Raw genomic sequence first — 20,200 nt, forward strand, 5'->3', positions numbered from 1 at the left:
GATGCGCCTGCATATTTGTCCACGAATCACAAATCCGAATCTATTTCCGTGTATATTTCTGAAAGATCCATCACATTCGCGTGAATTTGGCCCGCAGGCGACAAACAGGAACGACTTCTTCAAATATTCACGGCGAGATGTCCCCCCAGCTCCCTCCGAGACTTTTGCCAATGCCACAGGATATCCTCGGGAATGCGGTGCTCTGCAGACCGAGAATCTCAGCTTCAGGATGATGATGCATTGCAAAGCAGAGCGAGACCATCGCGTGACAGGCTTCCGGCTACTCTCAGTCGACCCTCCCCGCGCTTCTCGATTCCATGAAAGGTTCAGCAGACATTGTGAGTTCGTGAATGAGTCTCGGCTTCTGGTCCGGGGCTTTTTTATGACTATCGTTCGGAACCCATGGATTCTCCGGTCCAATCGAAGGGGATCCCCGAACCCATATTCACACAGCAGTTCAAACGTGCCGAAACTATCTCGCGAAGGTTCCAATATTTAGAACCAAAAGAATAATAGGTCGAATAACAAGAGAAGGATAGCTCGAATAATTGAAGGAGAATAGCTCGCAATCATGTTTCTGGGGGAGCGCCTTCTCAGCACGAGCGAGCACAAATCTCTGACGAGGATTTATTTCTTTTCAAATGCTAGTTTTCGTGAACCTCTGCTCGGGACCGAAACCTCAAAGATCCTACGAATGGAGGACACAGCGAGAGTCTCTCTCTTTCTGTTGTGGTTCAAGGTATAACATATATCTGTTTCAACGATGATATTTGATGGAGCTCATTACAGTTGAAGGCGACCACGAGGTTCCTCTTGCCGAATCCTTTAGGAGTCAGCCGAGTGTCAACCGAGAAGTGTTCACCGGCCCTCGGTGCGCTGCAGTGAGATCAATTAGGTAGTTAGAAAAGTGACCGCGACGACAGAACAATTATTAAGCTTGCAGCGATAGAGTCTGCTTACCGGAGAACTTTGAGTCGAACTTGTTTCGTTATGCCCGGCGCTTCGAGAAGGAATTCGGCGTCCGTCAAAGCGACAGGCAGGGGATTTTTCAACGATAATTTCAAGTCGAATGACCTTCCGACTTTCTGATTCGGATCACACTGTAAAGAGAATTTGAGAGACCTCTGTTTCCGAAGCGAGCCCCAGGTAGTTCAATCTTCTTCTTGCTGCACATAACAGGACACCCGGTACCGGACTCCCCGACACCTTGGATGGAGGACACCGGATCATCGACTTCGATCGGAACTCACCACTATATAAATGCTGGGTGCTGTCAATGAAACTTCTTCCGTTGAGACAAAGTCGTCATCTTCATCTCGGACAAGACCTTGCATTTCGACTGTGAATTGTTCGCCTTCCCTCAGAGCCGCAGCGTACTCGGGGTATCCCACGACAACATCGAGTTCCATGGCTGGAAAGGTTTGCGATTCTCTAATTATTCGTCTTTCGCCTTACGACACATGGGGCTCCTTGGCTCAGAGCCGCGTAGCATGAGATTCTGATTGATTGATTGATCCATCACCTTACGTCTCCAACTTACCGTCTCGAGGTTCCAGCTCCTCGTTGTACTCGACAATCTTGACGATTCTTTCGTGGGTTCCCGCGTACGTACGAGAAGTTATTTTGAATATGACGCGCACGTTGAAGCGATGATCGAATGATAAATTTTTAGCAGTGCCATAAAACTGCATCGAATCACCCATTTTGTGGTCGCTTGGTTTCTTAAGCTCAAATTTCACATTTCGAGGGATCTCTCCTCCGCCTGCTGCTCGCGAGAAGCGAGGCAGACGCGAATTCACTCGTCTCAGCGCACGCTGATACACCTGACGTTCCTCGGCTGTCCCTAGAGGGTGAAAAGGTTTCAAGTCTCATTCTGAGTCAACATGGGAGAATGGCTAACAATAAGTGTGAAGCGGACCGCGGAGCGACTCGAATAACTCATTTGTCGACGCTTTCCTAGCATCTTGTCCCCTTCCGTACCTTCTCGCGGTTTATATGAATTCGTGACATCGACTCGGTCATTGGTTAGAACTCCCTTTGTACTGATAATGAAGCCGACGCTGCGAAAAATATATACATAAGGATATAACACGTGTTGAATCGGTCAAATTTTGCTGAATTATCGTGTAGGCACCGAAACTCGAGGAGTCAATGACGATATTCCTCAAGATTAGGCCGATTGGCGAATTAGGTCTCCGATTGTCGAGAGCTTGGATCTAGAACTCACTCATCAATGAGTCGTTTGATTTCCTTCTTGAAACCCGAGGCTGTCTTGCGGAAGTACACAACATCGGCATTCACTTCAGATAGGACGAAAACTCCATCGTACTTCACGTCGATCTCACCTCGACGAATAGCTTTCACGCTTGCAGGACCGACCCTTGGAAGGAAACGAGCGGTTTCGGTGTGGCCGAAAATTATTGAATCGATCTGTATTTCCCAGTAGGGTCCTTTGTGGAGCTTTGAACGTAATCACCTGTATTCCCCACTGGAGATTTCTTGAGGAGTTGCATCGATCACCTGCCAGCCGTCGAAATCTCCCGGAACATTCAGATCGCTCCGTTTCATCCAAACCTCATTCCATACGTGGAAGGACCTGGAAAACCAGCGACACGTCCTAAAATCTGAAGTGTATTTCGAGAAGTGATTTTGTCACTGAACCTGGCCTCTCTGGTCCTAATTTCGAAAAGAGAATCTTGAGATTACACTATCACTTTTGATCCCCCTTCCCCTATCCTCGATCATCCGTGCCCTCGCCTCCTCAGGGCAGCCTCGTTCGCCCCTGGTTGGTATCGCTCGGGTCACCCATCAGAAACCAATGGATGATTCTACCGTATCCATTCTGAAGAGAAGGCGCGCTCGAGTAGACGGGCACTTAAGGTCACGGGTAACTCTGGCAAGAATCTGAGCTTCCCAGTGTAGGACAACAATCCCTCCGATTGGGGAAGGGAAAACTGTTCCTTCTTCCCGGCCTCTCGAAGATCCGGGAAGAGATCGATACAGGAACGGGCATATGCTCGAAGACATACGCCCGGGGAAATATAGACGCGCACGCTGTCCGATTGGAATATGTACAATCTATACGGTACGGGAAGCGGCCCTTCCCAACCCGTGCTCCCGGCCTCACCAAATGCTGTCGTTCCGCTTCTCCGAGACCATTTTGTCTCTCTCGTCAACCAAGTAATCCAGAACGAGGTTCTTGTGGACATCATGGGCCGACCGGTAATTCGTCACACATCTGAAAGATATATATGGCCCGAATCCGTTCGTATTCCTTGTTACCCGGTTCCCACCAATCCTTGCAAAGACGATCAGCATCCAGCCACCTCACCTCGAAGGCAGACCCAACGCTCTACACATGGTGTTGCAGACTCCAGCAAAGACGAAACATTGACCGTAGCGAACAACAGCGCGCTTCCGATAGAAGAGTTGCAGTATCTCGACTGAGGAGGACCATTCCCAAGGTGATCGACTGTCCGGCCGATCATGGAATTTCTCTGACCAATTCCCCTCAATGATTCCATCCTTATTGCGCTAGGGCGGGTGGAAGGAGGAGTTTTGACACATTCAGCTCCTGGATCAGCTCATTCTTGATCCCAAGTTGATCGTGTTCAGCAGCGATGAGGAGATGAAGAGAATACTCACGTGACCATTGATGATGCTTGATATGGCCCGGCTCACCCGGACCGGATCAGCCATGCCGGCCTCGTCGAGGTCGGCGATTTCTCGCAATGCATAACAGACAATCTGCAAGACATCCCGTTCATGTTGACCGAAGACCCAGGCCAATTCGCTTATGCGATCCTTACGACCAGAATATATGATTCCAGTGTCTGCCAAGACGTATTCTTCTCGGTCTTTGGAGCTCGGTAGATAAACTTCATCCCCTGAGGAATTCAGAGAATTGACTAAGCGGGATTCGGGACGCTTGATAGAGTAAGCCTCCCAAGGCATGTGCTGAGACTTCTCCTCTATGTGAAGTCGTGGAACCTCACGCTTACGCCTGCTCCGCACGAGGGCGAGAACACTGGCGACGTCTCCGCGCTGCAGTACCGTGATCGACCGGATCAGATCCCTCTTTTTCTCCGTCGATCTAGGCCCATTTGGCGATCCGGAGACACGGTACTATTAAGTTTCTTCACCTAACTCTCACTGACTGCCAATCCCCTAAGATCATTGAGGCATTCTTTCGATACCCCTATTGTGCGATCGAGAACACGGGTCATCAATCATCATGACCTCTTGAGAAGCATTACGGCAGGGCAAGCGTACCTCGGGCTGCTGCTAACGAGGATCACTCACTTGGTTCCCAGGGGTTGAAGAGAATGAAGATCGGTCCATTATACGCAAAGGATTTCCCAACGAAGTTATTGCTCCTTGCTACCTGGGTAATAACCGAGAGTTTCCATTCGCCGACTGCGGCTTTCACTGATGGCGTCACCTGTTTTCGAAGACCCTCGTGCTTAAACTCGGAGCGTAAACAATACGGTACCAAGATACCCACAGACCCTCGCAGATGCTTACGTGTCACTCGAACAACCCAATTTATGGCTTTACGTCGCATCGACGCGCAATGAACTCAAGACATTCGCCTGGGCTCTCCAGTGCGACACCGACTCACCTCGACTTCGACGGCTCTCCGATGAATCTCAATTATATGGGCGCTCCAGCTGTCCTTGCTCGTCCTCGGTAGAGCTCGGCTCGAAACGTCGACTTTTTCGATTCCATCTTGTCCTGAGATGAAGCGACTTCCTGCAAGGAGTAATCGTGCTATCCGACCACGGCAGGAATCATTTATTGTTCCCGGAAGTTTTTCAGATCGGGTTGGCCCAGATCCCGAATCGACCTTCTCAAGAGCGAGTCCCCGGCTTCGAGAGAAGGAATTGTTAATCGGTCTTCGGATTCATTCCTCCGTCGATGAGCTTGAAATTGCCGGGAGGACCGCATCCCAAGGCAGGAATCTCTGCAATGAATTGAGCACCCATGGTCTTCCGTCTAGCGGAGTCATCGGTCCGGGCGTTCGGCATGGTACGTGCAGACAGCTCAATGTGCATGTTGTCGACGTGGCCATGGAATATCGCACGGCAAGTCAATCTCATACGCGAATCGCTCGGTAATCAGATAGATTACGGAAAAAGTCTTCGGAGTTATATTCCACAGACGGGTGATAGGGTCGACGAAGCTTGGTTTCATTCAGTTTTCTGATAGATTCCGATAATAATCGAGATACGGCAGCGCACGTTCCCAAAATCACCGATTTGTATGATCCGCTACGCTCGTCATCAAGTTGTATCTTCTATTTGAGGACAAGGCTAGAAATCAGACGCTCGTAAGACGGCACATAGAGATCGAGACTAAGTTGCTGAAGCTCCGTACGCTAGATTTAGGGAGGCTTATCGAAATCGACCTCGAACCGCGGGAGCTTCAAACTCAACTGACCTGAATAGCTGAAGACGAGTTGTATTTGATCAAAATCAATGCGGAATTGTGACGTGAGCTGAAACTTCAGCTGGAACGCTTGACCTCGACGAACGATAAGATTACCGTGTCTTGAACCAGAGAAGCGATCGCAATGGTGAGCTCTGCAGTTTATTTCGATTTGCGGTTGTACCGAAGTAACTTCAGCAACATCTTCTTCTGAAACTGAGGAATATTTTTCAGCACCTCGACATGACTTGATCACTCCCATTCCCAATTAGTCTATGGTATATCCGCGGGCTGCTCAGATACATATCATTCCGAAGAAGGCAGAGAGCACTCATTAAAACATGTTCCCGGGATTCGCTTGAGCTAAACATGAAACTGAAGTCGTTCTTGAACCGCTTCCGAGCATCAGGATATGATCCGGCTTTTCCCAATTAAAACAACCCTCATTGCCCCGGAAAATGCTTCCGAGTGATTTCGAAAAATAATCGATTGAAGTAGCCGATCTTCGAGCTAACTATCTACCGGATACGCGAACGAAGTCGTGAGGAGAACTACTAAGGACGTGGCCCAGCCAGCAAGAGGGAGAACTATGAAACTTAAGCCAACACGGGTGTGCGGAGAAGAAGCAAAGGTCATCGAGCCGACACGACATGCTGTAATCATTCCGGATGTCGGACGAGCCAACGAATGCCAAAATTAACCACCACGCAGTAGCACCCACTTGAGTCGGGAACGAAGGATACGTTAGAGTATTGACGTTTCGGTGACCTGCTAGGATCGCAGTATGACCGAGTCAACTCGATCGACTCCACATAGAAGGCCGATGTCGCCCCCCGGCGCGGCTTACCGAGCTCGACATGCGCAGGATTTTTGCCGGAGGGACGACAGCTGAGTGAGGCTTCAGTCCCCCGGATCTCCCTTCCCCACGAGGAAGGAGGATTTCAAGTGGGTAGCTATGCATTTCAAGGAGAGCTGACCGAGTCTCCATAATCCAGGATTTGGTGCGACTCTGTCTATTTTCCTTCGCGAGGAGCACTCAGGACTTCTCGCGAGGCTAAACCCCGTCGTCGGCGTCGTTGATATCAGTCATCAGAATCTGCGCTGACGGTATTTTCCACACCCTTAATCCTCCAACGTGCGGGTCCTATATCCATGATCCCAAGCGCGGTCTCCCTGGTCATGTTTCAAAGAATTTAGCTCTGTTTTCTACGTATTAGTAACGATTGCGTTTATCGTGGAGCTTTTTTTCGGATTCATATACCGCATTCTTCTGAATCACATTGAATTCGAGCCGATGCTTGTTTGATACGAAAGCCTGTATGCCAGCCGTCGACCTTCGTGTCACGTCTCGTTTCCCGCGAGCCAGATAATAGTTGATTAGCTCGGCATGCGAATTATTTTCACCCATGTCAGCGGGACAAATCCGATGGGACGACCCAGATAAGGTTGCTCGCTCGTCTCTGCGGTCCGAACTTCACCATGACGTGCATTGGAAAGCGATCGTCGCCAGAACTATCTCACGTGTGCTATGCCCGTCGTAACGGGGAAACCAGAAGAAGACAGGTTCTCGTTAAGCTCGTGATTCCGGCGAGAGATCTCGAGATAATTTCAGAAGGATCTCACGATTCGAGCCGGGTAGATTGGTATCGACACGGAGAAAAGGAATGCAAAGAAAATCAGCTAATTAGTTCAACTATTGCCCAGTCGAATGGGAGAGTTCAAGACTGGACGTCACCCACCGCTCGCTTGACGACGTCCAGTTGTATTGTATTCGAAAATTGGGAAACTTCTCCTGAAATGTCGTTTCCGCTGCTGCAACCGCTCTGGATACACTTGTATCAAATTCGACTCTCGATGTCGCCTCGCTTGACGACGATGGGACGTCATTATGAAATTGTGTATTTCTATCCGAAAAATCACCGCCGAAAACGCCGCTTGTCGCCACAGCCGGGAAGAAAATCACAGGGAGAACATTGTCTTCGGCGGACAAGTTCTTACATCACGCTGTTTATTTTATCATGTCGAGGGGAGAATTCCGGTCGGTATTACGACGCTTGCCAGACCAGTCGGCCTTTGTGGTCACTGCTTGGCGCTCTGGTGACTTCTTGTCTAAACACCGAGAAGGTGAAACAATGCAACTCGAGGAGTAGTGCCAACGCGCTGCGAGAAAGGATCCCCTGTGGATCAAGCTGGCACGACCCTTCACAATGTGGGTATATTTTTAAACCAAATTCAAATTCTGAAATCTTCTTTGAATAAACACGCCTTGCGTACCCGCGCACCCAGTACATCATTGTCCACTCGTATCTGCAAACAAGAGCTATCCGAAGAAGAACTCACACGCTTGACAAACGATAAAGAATTACACGCCGCTTGTCAAAAGAGAGATAACGCACTTACAAAGTCTGCCGCGTCTTCTTCGGTCGGCTGTCGGATCGTCGCGGACAATTTGCACCTCGATGTTCAGCGGACGTCTCGGGTATCGCGGATGCTCGAAATTCGGCCAACGAAAGTCATCTGTGTCTCGGAATACGTCCCCTCTGTGGCGTCGCAGTGAGTTCAACCATTCTCGGCTGGAGCTCATCCTTGCGATTCGACAGAAATTTCGTTCCAATCCTTACTTCGTGAGATTCTCCGCGGATCGAGAGGTCTCACAAGGAGTACCTGAAACATCATATGAGGTCATTTTGGGTCCTCGCAGTCTCTGGCGCGCCCTGAACGCAAAGCTCTGGGGTTCATCAAGGGAGACAGGAACTCTGAACCTCGAGAAAAGAGTCGCCTCGGTCGCCGGACATGACCTCATCCTACAATGGCGCTGCCCTCAGATACATCTGAGTGTGCACCGTGCCCTCGCCCTCTGACACCAACTGATTACAATTTCCCTGCGGATTCATGCCTGTCAGAAGAAGTTCCTCTTAGCGGATACGGCCAAGTGATCACGCGTATTCGGTTAACGTAGAGCCGCCGGTCTCGCAAGAGGATGGCAATTACTTCGCTGGTCTTGACTTACTGATCTCCAGAGTTTCCGCCGGAACATTCCTCATCAACAAAAATTGCCTTCAGATACTTCAGACCGTCTCCGTGTCGATTGGTCCGAACATTGAGATATCAAGCCCGATCTCAACTTTCAACACAATGGAAATCGGGTTCGGGAATCGCGATCGAGTGTGTCGATATTCAATTATCGAGACAGCAGAGCGTCCGAAGCTGGGAAATTCTAATCATCGGGCGTGGGTCACGGGGATACTCTCAAGGTCGAAGGCATATGGGAGGGATACTTCAGAAGCATATATGCTTGTGTCAAAACGAGTCATGGGAAATCGAGAGCGGGTCGACGTCCAGTCGATTCACGAATAACTTGAGCTCAGTCCAGCAAGTCCGTCAACCGACAGCGGTTCCGGATGAGTTTTTGCGTGAATCGCGTGAGCTGGATCACTTGACAACAATCCCTTGCCTGATCGATGGTATCTATCGCGATCCCGGATACGCCATCACTTCAGCGGTTTACTGGTCAGCGGGTCTTCCCATTTTTCGGACAGAGATACGGATTCCTCACACTTGTGGTTTTCGAGTTTGGAACCTTCGCTCCGCAACGCTGCAGGGGAGATTTCGCCCTTTTACTTCCATTCCAGTGCGGCGGAGGCATGTGCATTCGCTACGAAGCATCACCGGAAATGAATCCCTTGCAGGTAGATTAGAGTCGCTCCCCAGAAACTTCAGGAGTTGCCCGGAACCTGAACCGTCGGCATCACCACTACGGCGCGCCGGGACCGCGTCTGCACCCTCTCCGTTTGTGGGCCTTCGTTTCTCTTGAGCGAATCATGCTCTTTCTCCGAGGAAAATCAGTCGATCTTCGATAGTCACGCATCTCGTCACTGCCCGAACTTATGCTCGAGCAATGAGTCTAGAATAACACTTGGGCGACACGCTTTGGGAGTTATTGCGTCGGAATAGCTCTGGGGAGCTGTTATGAAATTAGAGCACTAACTCGATTTGTTTCCCCCTCGATTGCGCGAGACTCGGTAAGTTCTCCATTCGGCCGAAATTCCTGAGGAGGATTTCGGTCCGCCTATCGAACATCCCGAGTGACGGGAAAAGTGAGATGTCCAAATCAAGCCTAGAAATTCGATCAACTCAATGAACAAATCTATGAGGGTGGGCGACTCATTTCACGGCGCTCGCATTACTCCATCTTTGGGAAGGAGCGAGTTTGACGGCGGAACGAGAGCGATCCCCACCGGACCATCTGCCTCGAAGAATCCAATCCGACACAGTTCATTGTCCAGAGCGAGTTCCTTCTCCCGATCTATATTTCTTCTCCTCCCTCTTTTCTGCTTATAATTCGAAATCTCTTCCGAATAACGGAATCTCATTGTGCGTCGTATCCAAGCCATTGAGCTACTTCTTCACAAGCCCTCCAAAGTGCCGGAAGTGGAAACGTAGGGTTTCACTCTCATAAGTCCCGTTCCGATAGCTGTGAAAGTGCAGGTGATCTGGAAGATTTGGGAGAGGGGCCGGAGGAACTGATCGAACGAAGGACATCTGTGAAGCTTTTCTGCTGGAGTTTCGTCGTCTAGGTCCTCTGGAAGCAGAAGATTCCCTTCCGGTTTCATGCGTCGCGGAACTTTATCAGGTCCCACAAACTCCACAAAAAATTATAATATCCGACTTGAGCGATAGCACTCCTTTGTAAACGGCAGCAGGCGAGGAGAGACATACAAGGGACTTTCACAGCTCTCGTCATTCAGTCAGTTATTCAACAAACTGTTAGTGCCATGATCCCTGGGTCCCCGATCCTCATGGACATTCGAATACCCGCTCGAACAGCAGCCATATGACGATTCGCAGACTCGCTCGAGCAGAGACTGACGGCGCTCTTTCAGCGAATCCTCGCCTTGGCGAGTCACCGTCCCCTGTGCGCCTCGCGACAGTGAGCGCATTTGTGAATTCGTCTAAGACTGAGACTACCCAAATTAAGTTCCCGAGGCTGGATCGACAATCTACGTCGATTCCGTTTCCGGTGGCTCATTTGGATAGAGCTTAATAATTCACGTCAGAGCCGGAGGCACACCTGTAATAAATAAGCAGCAGTTGGCTGATAGCGATAGGTTCTTCCCTTGAATTTCCGACAAATCTTTTCGAAAACCAACGGGACAGAATAGATTTGAAACGGTGAACGATTCGAAGCCGGTTTATGCCACAGAAGTTTTTTCACTCTCTTTCTATATTTTCTCGCGCTGCCGTCGGACTGCTCTTCCTCCGTTGTTGTTTCCATTGGTTTCGTCTGACGCCAGCCCTCGCCAGATCGGCGTTCGGAGCGGCTCCCGCAATCCAGTCGGTTGACGTCTGCCGACAGATGTGGCGCCCGCGCTCTGTTGGCGATTTTCGCAGGGAAGTTTGATGCTCGAAATAGTGGAAACGTGTTTTTTCGGAATAGAGAGTGAACGGTGAGACAGACAGTTCGAGTGCCGCCCACGGAATACTCAGGGATACTTTGAATTGTTCCAGCTCTTGCCAAGGCGAAATTCGGACTCCGACAAGGTGAAAGAGGATAATTTTTCCCGGAATCATTTTCGTTTATTAGAAAGTTATATTTTCCTCTGAAAGACGAAGAGACATCTTCGCACCTGATGATCGAAGATGCCGTAGGCTGGTTAGCGATATCGCTGTGGCGACGGACTCGCGCATCGTAGGAGCATGTTCGAGTCAGCCGCTCCCTGACAACTCACTCAAAAGATGGGCTCCGGATATGAAGCTCATCAGAAGTCATTTCTGTGCAATGATTGCCCACGTTTTCGGCGGAGAATTCCCCTCAGTCGGAGCCCTGATGTGGCTAGGGAGTCATCTACGCGGCTCACCGGAATATGAAAGTGATGCACATTGTTTACATTCGCGATGACGATCACATGCTCATCAGCCGCAGCTGAAATTTTCGTCTCTATCCGAGCGAAACTTCCCAGCGACTGAGGCCATTTTCAGGCGAGGCACAGTAGCGCTCGCATTCCCCGAGGCGAATCTGCATGTCGGGATTAATATCAGAATTGCTCATGTGATGACATAAAATCATGAGATGAGTGCGATGTGTCGGCTTTCGAGTTATGTGATGTGGAGTCGCCCACGACTCCTCCGACGTGATGACGCACCATTGCAGACTTTCGAGTCCATATGTGACGGGATGTCACGGGACTTTCGATGGTGGAATTTTCGGCAACCCGACAGGAAAATGCTCTGTCGACACAACTCGTCTGACGCTTCACGTTTAAGGCTCGTCCTCGGAATCTTCGAATACCCAAGGTGAGCTTGCTCAGCCTTCCCAGTTCACGCGTCTTCCTTGTCGGCTCGGATTTTTCCGAGGGGAAAGGTCTCATCATTGACCTTGTCCACGAGAGCTGTGGAAGTCACGGGCTCTCCTCATGAAACGACAGGTAGACGCATCCCGCCGAGTTACGCAGTCCGACCGAGGCACGAAGATTGGCCTTAAGCTCGAAGTTGGTCAGCGAGCGCGGCTCCTCGAAGACTCGTTCCGGGTAGGGAGAAGAGCGATTCTCAAGTATGTGTAAGCCTCTGCCGTCCACGATGATCACGAGAAAAGTACGAGGCTGGGGGGGCTGGAGCAGAGTATCGAGAGTTCATTTGAATTGCGTGATTGCGCTTAAATTCTAGTCTGGAAATGGTTCAATCTTCTCGGGTGCGACCGGTTTTCCCGATGCAGAACTCTACTTTATTTGGCAATGAATAGTGAATGTAGTTGACGTTGGGTGGTCGAGTGGAGGAAGCGAACACTATTTCTCGTGGAACATTGTTGTCCAGCTTCGTAGTTTGATGGCTTCTCAAGAAATATGAAAGTCTCGTCTAGATTGAGAATGAGGGCTCTATGGGGCGGACTTCTGGGTGTTTTGAGATTCGAAAATAGCGGAGGAAATCAACCCGACGTCGCTGGAGAGAACCCACAGGAGACTGAGCGTGTCGGGGACTCAATGGCTGTGGATGGATCAGGCTATCGTCAGACTCTACGATGGAATATTCGCATCGTGAAAGTGTCCCGTCGGTGGAGCTTTTCCTCAAAAAAGGCTCGTCTACGAGGGCTCGTATCCAGAGATCTACTGAATCGCCCTGGAGAATCCGGACTTGAGCTTTTTACCGAAACGACGACACGCACATCGTGATTATCAGCCTTCCCGACTTTTGTCTGTGAAACACTGACCGCCCCCCCCCCCTTCCCCGCTGATAATTATTGTCGGCGGAATTTGCACAAATCAGGCCCGGAATTCGGACAAGAGTGACGCCACTTCTATAATAATTCGTCATATTCATTGTGACGGTCTGTCGGACGGCTATTGGGAGGCTGAAGCTGAGAATAGGACATGCCTGCATGCTACACCGGGGTTCATGTGGGCGCGGTGATAGCGATCACGACAGCATCGGGGTATATACGACTGGGTTTCCCGACGGAACCGCGAAGAAGACGTTGTGGAACTGCCTCCGGAGGATTCCGGTCGGTCTTTTTGGAAAGAATCGGCCCAATACTAGGAACTTTCGAGATCGATGAAAACTTGCGAACTTCCTTGAAACCTCCCCCCCTGCGCGTTTAGAACGGCTCGAATTAGTTTTTCCGAGTGCCCACAAGGCTGATTAATAGTCAGCTGAATGAGCTCCTTGTAAGCTGGTCGCCTATCGTTTCTCCTTGTGAGAGACCGCAGTTATGCGGGCGGCATGTTGAAATGAAGCTCAGGGCGTAGGGATCCGTGATTTCACGCGGCTCCGCCGACAGCATTGTGGGCGGACGAACTTCGAAAACAAGAGTTGAAATATCGTTGGAATGTCACGATTATGTTTGTCGTCGGCGTCATCATCCTCACGACGGAGCTGACGCTCCAATGTGGTATTCAATACACGCTGCGCAGCGTCAGACCCGCTGACCCGCGACCGGTACTCGCCGTCGATTCCTTTCTTTGCGTTCCTCCTTTCGAATCGCTACCGAACACGTTCCTGTTTTCAACTTTCCCCTGGACGACGAATTCACTCTCGATTCTTCTCGTGCGCGCCCTCCTCACGCTCAAATGATGACCTCATTGATCTCACTTCCTACAATTTTTCTCCAAACATCCATGTTCGGACTTTCCCTACTCTTTCTTTCGATCAGGGAACCGATCATTATTGGTGTCGGCATGCATGCGTCACTCGGACGAAGCCGACCTTTCCGCCGACTCGGAAGGGAAGGTCTGTCGATTGAATGGAGTTTTGTACGCAAAGGGATCATCGGCAGAGTTGGCTATCGAAAGTTTTGTTTCGGGCACTTTCGTATCGGTGCGTACTTTCGCGAACCCTGTGGATTCTCAAGCGACTTGTGCAACCGGGCGACCCGCCGAATAGGCGGCGGAAGAAAGTGTCAACTCGTTAAAAATTACACAATGGACGAACTAAACAGGGCTCCGGACGCTGACCCTACGACTCCCTTCTTCGTTCTTCCGAATGATTTAAAGTTAGTCCCTGATTTTTTCTCACACTGGACATGTCCAACACGGTGCTTTTCGGCTCCGGAGTCTAACGCTTGAGACACTTGTCGTAGTTCACGGATTACGTTCCTTGATGACTGACCTCCTCAAGTGTTTAAGTTGGAAGAGTTGTGCGAGCTCTGACAAGGTTGCAAATGACAGATTACGATCGGAGCGGACGCACTCGAGTGAAATACTACAGCCATATACAATGTGTTCCCATATGTCCGGCCTTGGAGATAGTCGAGAAACAGCGGAAGGAGGGAAATTCAATTTCATCGTCGGAGTTGAGCTGGGAGATACCAATTTTCCCGATTCCACATCCTCGACATCTGTGGCTGAATGACTGCTGTGGTTTTCAAAAGCGAGAGCGTCTCCGTCGGAATCGTCGTCCAGTTTCCTCTCCGCTGATTCTTACGGCGCGGCGAATGTGTTTCATTACCCAAGTCCGCCCACCCGTCGATCATTCAGTAAGTTACGGAGTGCCCGTCTTTCGTTCATGTCCCGTTAGACGTTGTGCCGCAGATCTTTCTATAAGTCCATGCGAACGTTTCCAACGGAAAAGTCGAACAATGTACTAGCAGCAATGGGATGCGGGCAACCAGTAGGCACAGTCGTGATCCGGTCGTTGATAAATTTGGTCTTCCTCTTATATTTTGGGATTGTCTACTTCCATGGCTGAACTCTTGTGCGAAGACTTTTAGCCGGGGGTCAGTCAGCTGGCGCAGTGCTCGATCTGCTCATCTTTTTTTCTTTTCGCAATCGCATGGCAGAAAAAAGGTGATAATGAAGTCGAGTCCCCGACGCGATGGGGATAAACTCAAAAAACCCTTGGGACGACCTTCGATTTGAATTTGTCCATCCGAAAGCCACCAGCGCATCTCGTCGGCCACGATTTATGATCGTGTGATGTAGATGATGAGTCGTTTATCGCCGACGGCTTGACGGAAATTTTCGGGAATCATTCGAGCGGTGTGAGTGACAACGAGCTATTCTCGGATCGCATCGCAAATCATCCATTGGCTGTACGTTCCGTCGAAGCAAAATGTGGAAGCGGTGTTATTCAATGCTAGAATACAGATCGGCCATCACTGTCTCACTCTCACATTGCCACGCCGTTTTTTCTCCCGAGAATTCGGCATTTTTTACGCGCTGTACGGCTATCCAAGAGCTGTCGCCGATCGTGATGACAGCGATTTTATCGGATCAAGGCCCGAATTGGCTTATGCACATCGTAGAGATTTCGAATCCTCTACGCTGTTCGTATTCCAGAGAATCGGACAATCGTTGGAAAGCGACGACCGATGAGTCAACGGATTTTTCCCGCGCGAATAGATGCTTTCTTTCTGCCTACTGAAACTACCAAGCGCACGCTTTACTTCTTCAGGCATTGTGATTCCTCTCTTTTTTCTTCGCTCTTCATTCATCTGATCACCGCTGCCACCGCATCCCGCCCGATTCGCCAGACGCTGCCTAGGCAACAACTGCGAGAATTCTAAACAATATGGCTCTTGGCCGTTTGATGACAGGGTGAGACGGGGTGAACACCTCGTTTGAGGTAGCATCCTCCTCAAAGGCGACAACTGTTCTCGTTTCATTCTCTTCTCCTTGTCGGTCGTAGCATTTCCAGAATCTTCTGAGAACACCACGGGTGCGCGAGCCGGAATCTTGCTAAAGTTTGACAAGGTCTCGTCGAAAGGGCTGTCCGATGTTTTGGCTGCCGGGGAGGATTCTTGATCTGGTTTTCCTCGAGCCACAATCTGGACAAGCGATACGGAGTTAATCTTGGATCTCTGTCGGAGTTTCTATTCCGTTGAAGAGATTCCATATGTCTCCGAACCCAAGCGAGCTCTGTTCCGTTTCGGGAGGTTTGCGTTTATTCAGCTCAAAGTTCACGGCATGTCTCCGTGTTTATTTCGCTCCACGTCCCTCATTGTTATAGGTCTCCTGATCGACCGCGAAAGCCGAGGGAAAACGTTGAGAAAGTGTGGACGAGCATAGATCGGGCGAATTGCGGAAGATTATTTCGATTCTGAGGTTGGGAAATTAGGATACCCCAGATAGCGCGTTGAGAGTTGAGACTACGAAAGTTTCGCAATTCTCCGCCCAGCTTCATCAATTCCTGAATCACCTTCGCATTTCCATCGATCGGAGCCGAACTCGTTCATGAGGAAAGAGAAATCGTTTTCGTCATCTGATCAGAATGAAGTAGAGGCGATTGCGATAATAGAATCGTCACGAGCGTCCCAGGAACGTCGAGCAGTGACAAGCTAAGAAAAAATGAGTTATGTATATATCGCCCGCATGTGTCCCGTTTGACGCAGTCTCGTTTTACGTCCCCCCGGTCGGTGGGTCATCGAAGACGACCGCTGCTCCGGCGATGGGCGTCCAGGACGCTGCTCTACATATCAGTTATAATGCGAGGTTCCTGAGCCTTTGTGTCACCAGCGGAGGCCAGTCGGTGGTCTCGCGTGGTCTCCCGGACATTTTTCGGTGTAAATGAATGACCTCGTTTAACTCGACACCTGAATCGCGATAGGCCATCCCAGGAGTCCGCTCGAATAGACCGACAATGAGTGCGAATCAACTGTGCAAACTCTCCGAATTGAACTGTGCAGACTGTTTAGGCTTCGAAGTACACTTTCGTCCTACGGCAAGATTAGGAGAGGCGGTCTATGGACTCTGTCACCATGCGTGTTCTCTGAACTCAACGGTATCTGGGATCAGAGAGGTCGATCAACGATGTTCCAGAATCTCGATAATCGGGTGTTTCTGGGTTCGGTCGTGGGTCTCATCTTCAGACCCCCTCCGAGACTGTATGAAATTTTGATCGGTATTTGGAGTCCGGGGGAAATCTTGAGGGGACGCAAGCGGGAGAATGTTCTGAAGCCGGGGACTCTTGTCGTGTCCGACAGGGGAAGGTACAAGATGTCCACAAAACTTCACCGTTCACATCGATCGATCGATGAACAGGAAATTTATTCGTCGAAGCAAATATTTTCGGAGACAAATTCAAAAGCTTCCGAGTCGGCGAAAACGACGTCGACCGAAACCACGTAAAGTTGAAAGGACTCGTCCAAAATCGTGAATTGTGAAATATGGAATTCAACTGACTGTCATCGAATCAAAGTCGTAACCAACAGTCGCTGCCAACGCCGCAAACAAGTACCATTCATGTACGAAATTGTAGAGCAGCGAATGTCGGACGGGAAATTTGATTTTCTCGTCAGTTCGGCGCCCTGATACTTGACGAGACACGCGGAGCGGCCATTCTTCCGACTTTCGCTGCCATGTCGGGGCTGATGGTCTTGTTACATGGAGTCATGTCGATGTGTGCGCTTCGAACACCGCATCGTGTTGTGCGGCAGAATGATAATGACGCGTTGACCGACCCAAATCGAGGTTCGAGACCAGTCCTCCGATGGGAATCCTCGCCCGGGAAGAAAGGAGCTCAACTTGGCTGGAGTTGTTCTTTGGGCGCGGCCCTCCTCCGAGAGGCTCATGGAGTCGCAAGCACATCCGGGCCCGGATCTCGTAACTGTTCAAGAGAGATACGGGGGGAAACCGCCTCAAATCGTTCTTTGAGATCATGATCAACGCCGCGACAGAGACTGGTCTCTAAAGGAGCCGTAAGGGTTCCAAAGAACCCTCTAGACTCATGAGCCATGGTCTTCGCTCGACTCGGGGGTCGGATGGAAGACAGTCCCTGGTCTAGAGCCGCTTGCTCAGAGTGGGCGTGAAAAGCACAACAGAGCAAAACGCTGTTAGACTATTTCCACACAATACGCAGTATTCTCCTTGGCTCAGATTAGGGGAATACTCCGGAAGAAAACAGCGAGAAATATCACCGAAGGCTCAAGAAGTTCGTTCGCCCTTCGTTCGGAGGTCCGCTGGCCCGTCCCTCCGTTTGTCCGAATCAACCCCGGGAGTTATTCAGCAAGACTGTGACTCGCAACGAAGGTCCGACGGTTCTTCCGATTGACTGACCTGGGGACCGGCCATCACACGACGGTCAAGCGCTTGCTTATCGTGAGCCGGAACAAAAAAATCAACTTCGGAACAATCGAAGAAAAGCTCTCAGTCAACGGGTAGGCAAAGAATTTCAGCCAATAAAGGATAAGACGTCATTTTCCACCCTTGATTACACCCGCCACCACTCACGGCTTAGGAGTCGTTGGCCCCGAGAGCTGCAGTTAACAATCCTTGATTGATAAAATATATTTTTCTCACCCCCTCTGCTTCTCCCGCCGGAAATCTGACGCGATCGATTAATGCTTGCCGATGGAGACCCGCATAGCGCACAAGATAGCGAGTTTTTCCCTCGCGCTATCATATTACGTTGCTCTCGAACTTCGCTGGTCGACCAAAAATCGAGCGTCGATTTCCTTCGGACCTGTCGGAGAAGCTACGCCATAATATTTAGGCGGGTTGATTGCTGCTGCCACCGTTCGAATTCCTCCACAATGGACTACGGTTCATTGTCTGTTACCGCTGCCGTCGTTTCCCGGGCTCCTGCTCGGCAGAGTATTTAAGCGAAGTTATTATATATGAATGAATGGGTGGGTAGCTGTATAGATGGATGGATAGGTGAACCGGCTCGCTTGGCCAGGCGAACGAACGTAGAGCGAGCCGTAGTTTTGGAACCATTACGTCGCTGGTGCCGGCAGCGATGAGCGCCCAGCTCAGCTCAGTAAACACAGATGGGAACACAGACGTTTTCTGTCGAGGCTCGTGATGTTCTCTGAGCGGTAGCTTAAGGTTGCGATCACCGCCATGGTCGATAACTGCTGGTCCCGTCGACGAATTTACCAGCGGAGCGACCACATGTGCCCTCGGCAGAGGTTGGACTAACTTGGATACCGAAAGTCGGACATTTACAACGTGCTCCTAAATCAGGTCCAACCAATAATCTCGCTAGGCTTCCGACAGGCCGACGGCGCAGCGATTCTACGATTTCCGTACGAACCGAAGCTTCTGAATGAGAGACATCGGCGCTGTGGATCCGCCTTCCGAGAGTTCCACAGAGACCCTCTGGTCGGATTTTTGGGTTGACTCGGGAGAAATCAGATCATCCCTGATTGTGAGACCTGGGCTGCCCGATTCCTCTCGAAGCTTCGCGCGATTCGGCGATCCGGACCATTATTCGGAATCTTCATCACTGAAGTGTCACGGGGCACAGATGTCACGTTATCGTTCATTGTCCGGCGGGTTATCGCTTTCGCGGATCAGCCAGACGAAGGAGGAGTCGACCAAGTTCACAACTACGATAAGAAAAGGAAATGCACTGCTGCTGCTTTGATTTTGTGATAAAATGAAATTACAAAACTGAATATACTTTTACGAAACACTGCGCGAGCTAAGTGAGGTATTATCTGATTTTTGCCACCCTCATAGCTGTCAGCTCTCCAGCCGAACAATGGAGGCGAGGTAAATTGATTCACCCTGAGTATCTATTCTTCAGCGAGGTACAGCTCTATGATCATTAATGTTTTTTTTATAAGATGGTGTTAATATACCGAGACACTCGACCTTGTTCGGCATTCGCAACTAGCGATGCTAGCGAGGCGAGACTGAGCTGAATAGTCCTCAAAACTACTGGCCGGTAATTGGCAATTTTCGTACATTGGAGTGAAAAGGACACAATTCTTGAATTGGAGAGGCAGCTCTCGGGTTCGCGTTTTTGGTGCATCCTTTCCACCTCGTTGCATGCACGCAATCACTCCATCCCGGGCGGGAGGACTTTCCTCAAATCATGCCGAACGAAGCTCGTTCGGGAATTGGACCCCTTGTGGTGAATATTCTTCCGCAGGCAGGAAATTGTGTGATACCTGAATTGAAACCTCGGGAACGAATCCTCAGATACCATCTAAGGACGGCGATCAGGCTACACCGGGAGCTTGAGCGATCGTTTTTCGAATTTCCGCGATATTTAGCGTTTTTTTTACCGTGTCGAAGCATGGAAATAACTCGGTCCACTGAAGCAAAAAAATATCTAGGCGATTTCGAGCGACATCCCAGCATATTTTCGACAGCGGATCGTTTCCAGGATCGGAATCTCCGCCAAGAGTCCGAGTCACAGGAGCCATCACCCATAATCCGATCGGCCTCCTCCGGAAGCCTCAAACGGGGGACTACGGAACATGCTTAGTGTATCTTGGCATCAGACTCCTCGGTGAAACGAGTAATTCGGTTCGAAATGCCGGATCGAGAGCTCCGCGATTGCGTTCAAGAAGTTCCTTACTGGAATCGTCCCGGTCCGAAGTGAAACGCTTGTGCGG

General features: G+C 50.2%; 1 protein-coding gene across 1 annotated transcript; it reads right to left on the reverse strand.

Annotated features, from left to right (window-relative positions):
* Positions 1 to 734: 734 nt before the first annotated feature.
* On the reverse strand, positions 735 to 5,689 carry Tg (Transglutaminase). Its single transcript, XM_029111119.1, has 13 exons — positions 5,440 to 5,689; positions 4,622 to 4,752; positions 4,303 to 4,441; positions 3,646 to 3,887; positions 3,332 to 3,534; positions 3,128 to 3,238; positions 2,477 to 2,596; positions 2,228 to 2,380; positions 1,981 to 2,060; positions 1,541 to 1,843; positions 1,251 to 1,411; positions 961 to 1,100; positions 735 to 876 (listed from the first exon to the last, which is right to left on the reverse strand). The coding sequence occupies exons 1-13, from the start codon at positions 5,687 to 5,689 to the stop codon at positions 735 to 737; spliced, it is 2,175 nt and encodes a 724-aa protein (XP_028966952.1).
* Between the last annotated feature and the right edge of the window lie 14,511 nt (positions 5,690 to 20,200).

The sequence above is a fragment of the Galendromus occidentalis genome, unplaced genomic scaffold (assembly GCF_000255335.2).
Source record: "Galendromus occidentalis unplaced genomic scaffold, Mocc_1.1 scf7180000077284, whole genome shotgun sequence".
In the NCBI taxonomy this organism is placed as follows: domain Eukaryota; kingdom Metazoa; phylum Arthropoda; class Arachnida; order Mesostigmata; family Phytoseiidae; genus Galendromus; species Galendromus occidentalis.

What these genes read in the sequence shown, in the direction of transcription:
- Tg (XM_029111119.1), bottom strand. Translation starts at nt 5,689, where the DNA reads ATGGGAGTGATCAAGTCATGTCGAGGTGCTGAAAAATATTCCTCAGTT. An exon ending in CAAGCATCATCAATGGTCAC is followed by an intron (nt 3,535 to 3,645) that starts GTGAGTATTCTC and finishes CACCCGCCCTAG; the next exon opens with CGCAATAAGGATGGAATCAT. An exon ending in GGAGCTGGAACCTCGAGACG is followed by an intron (nt 1,412 to 1,540) that starts GTAAGTTGGAGA and finishes AAACCTTTCCAG; the next exon opens with CCATGGAACTCGATGTTGTC.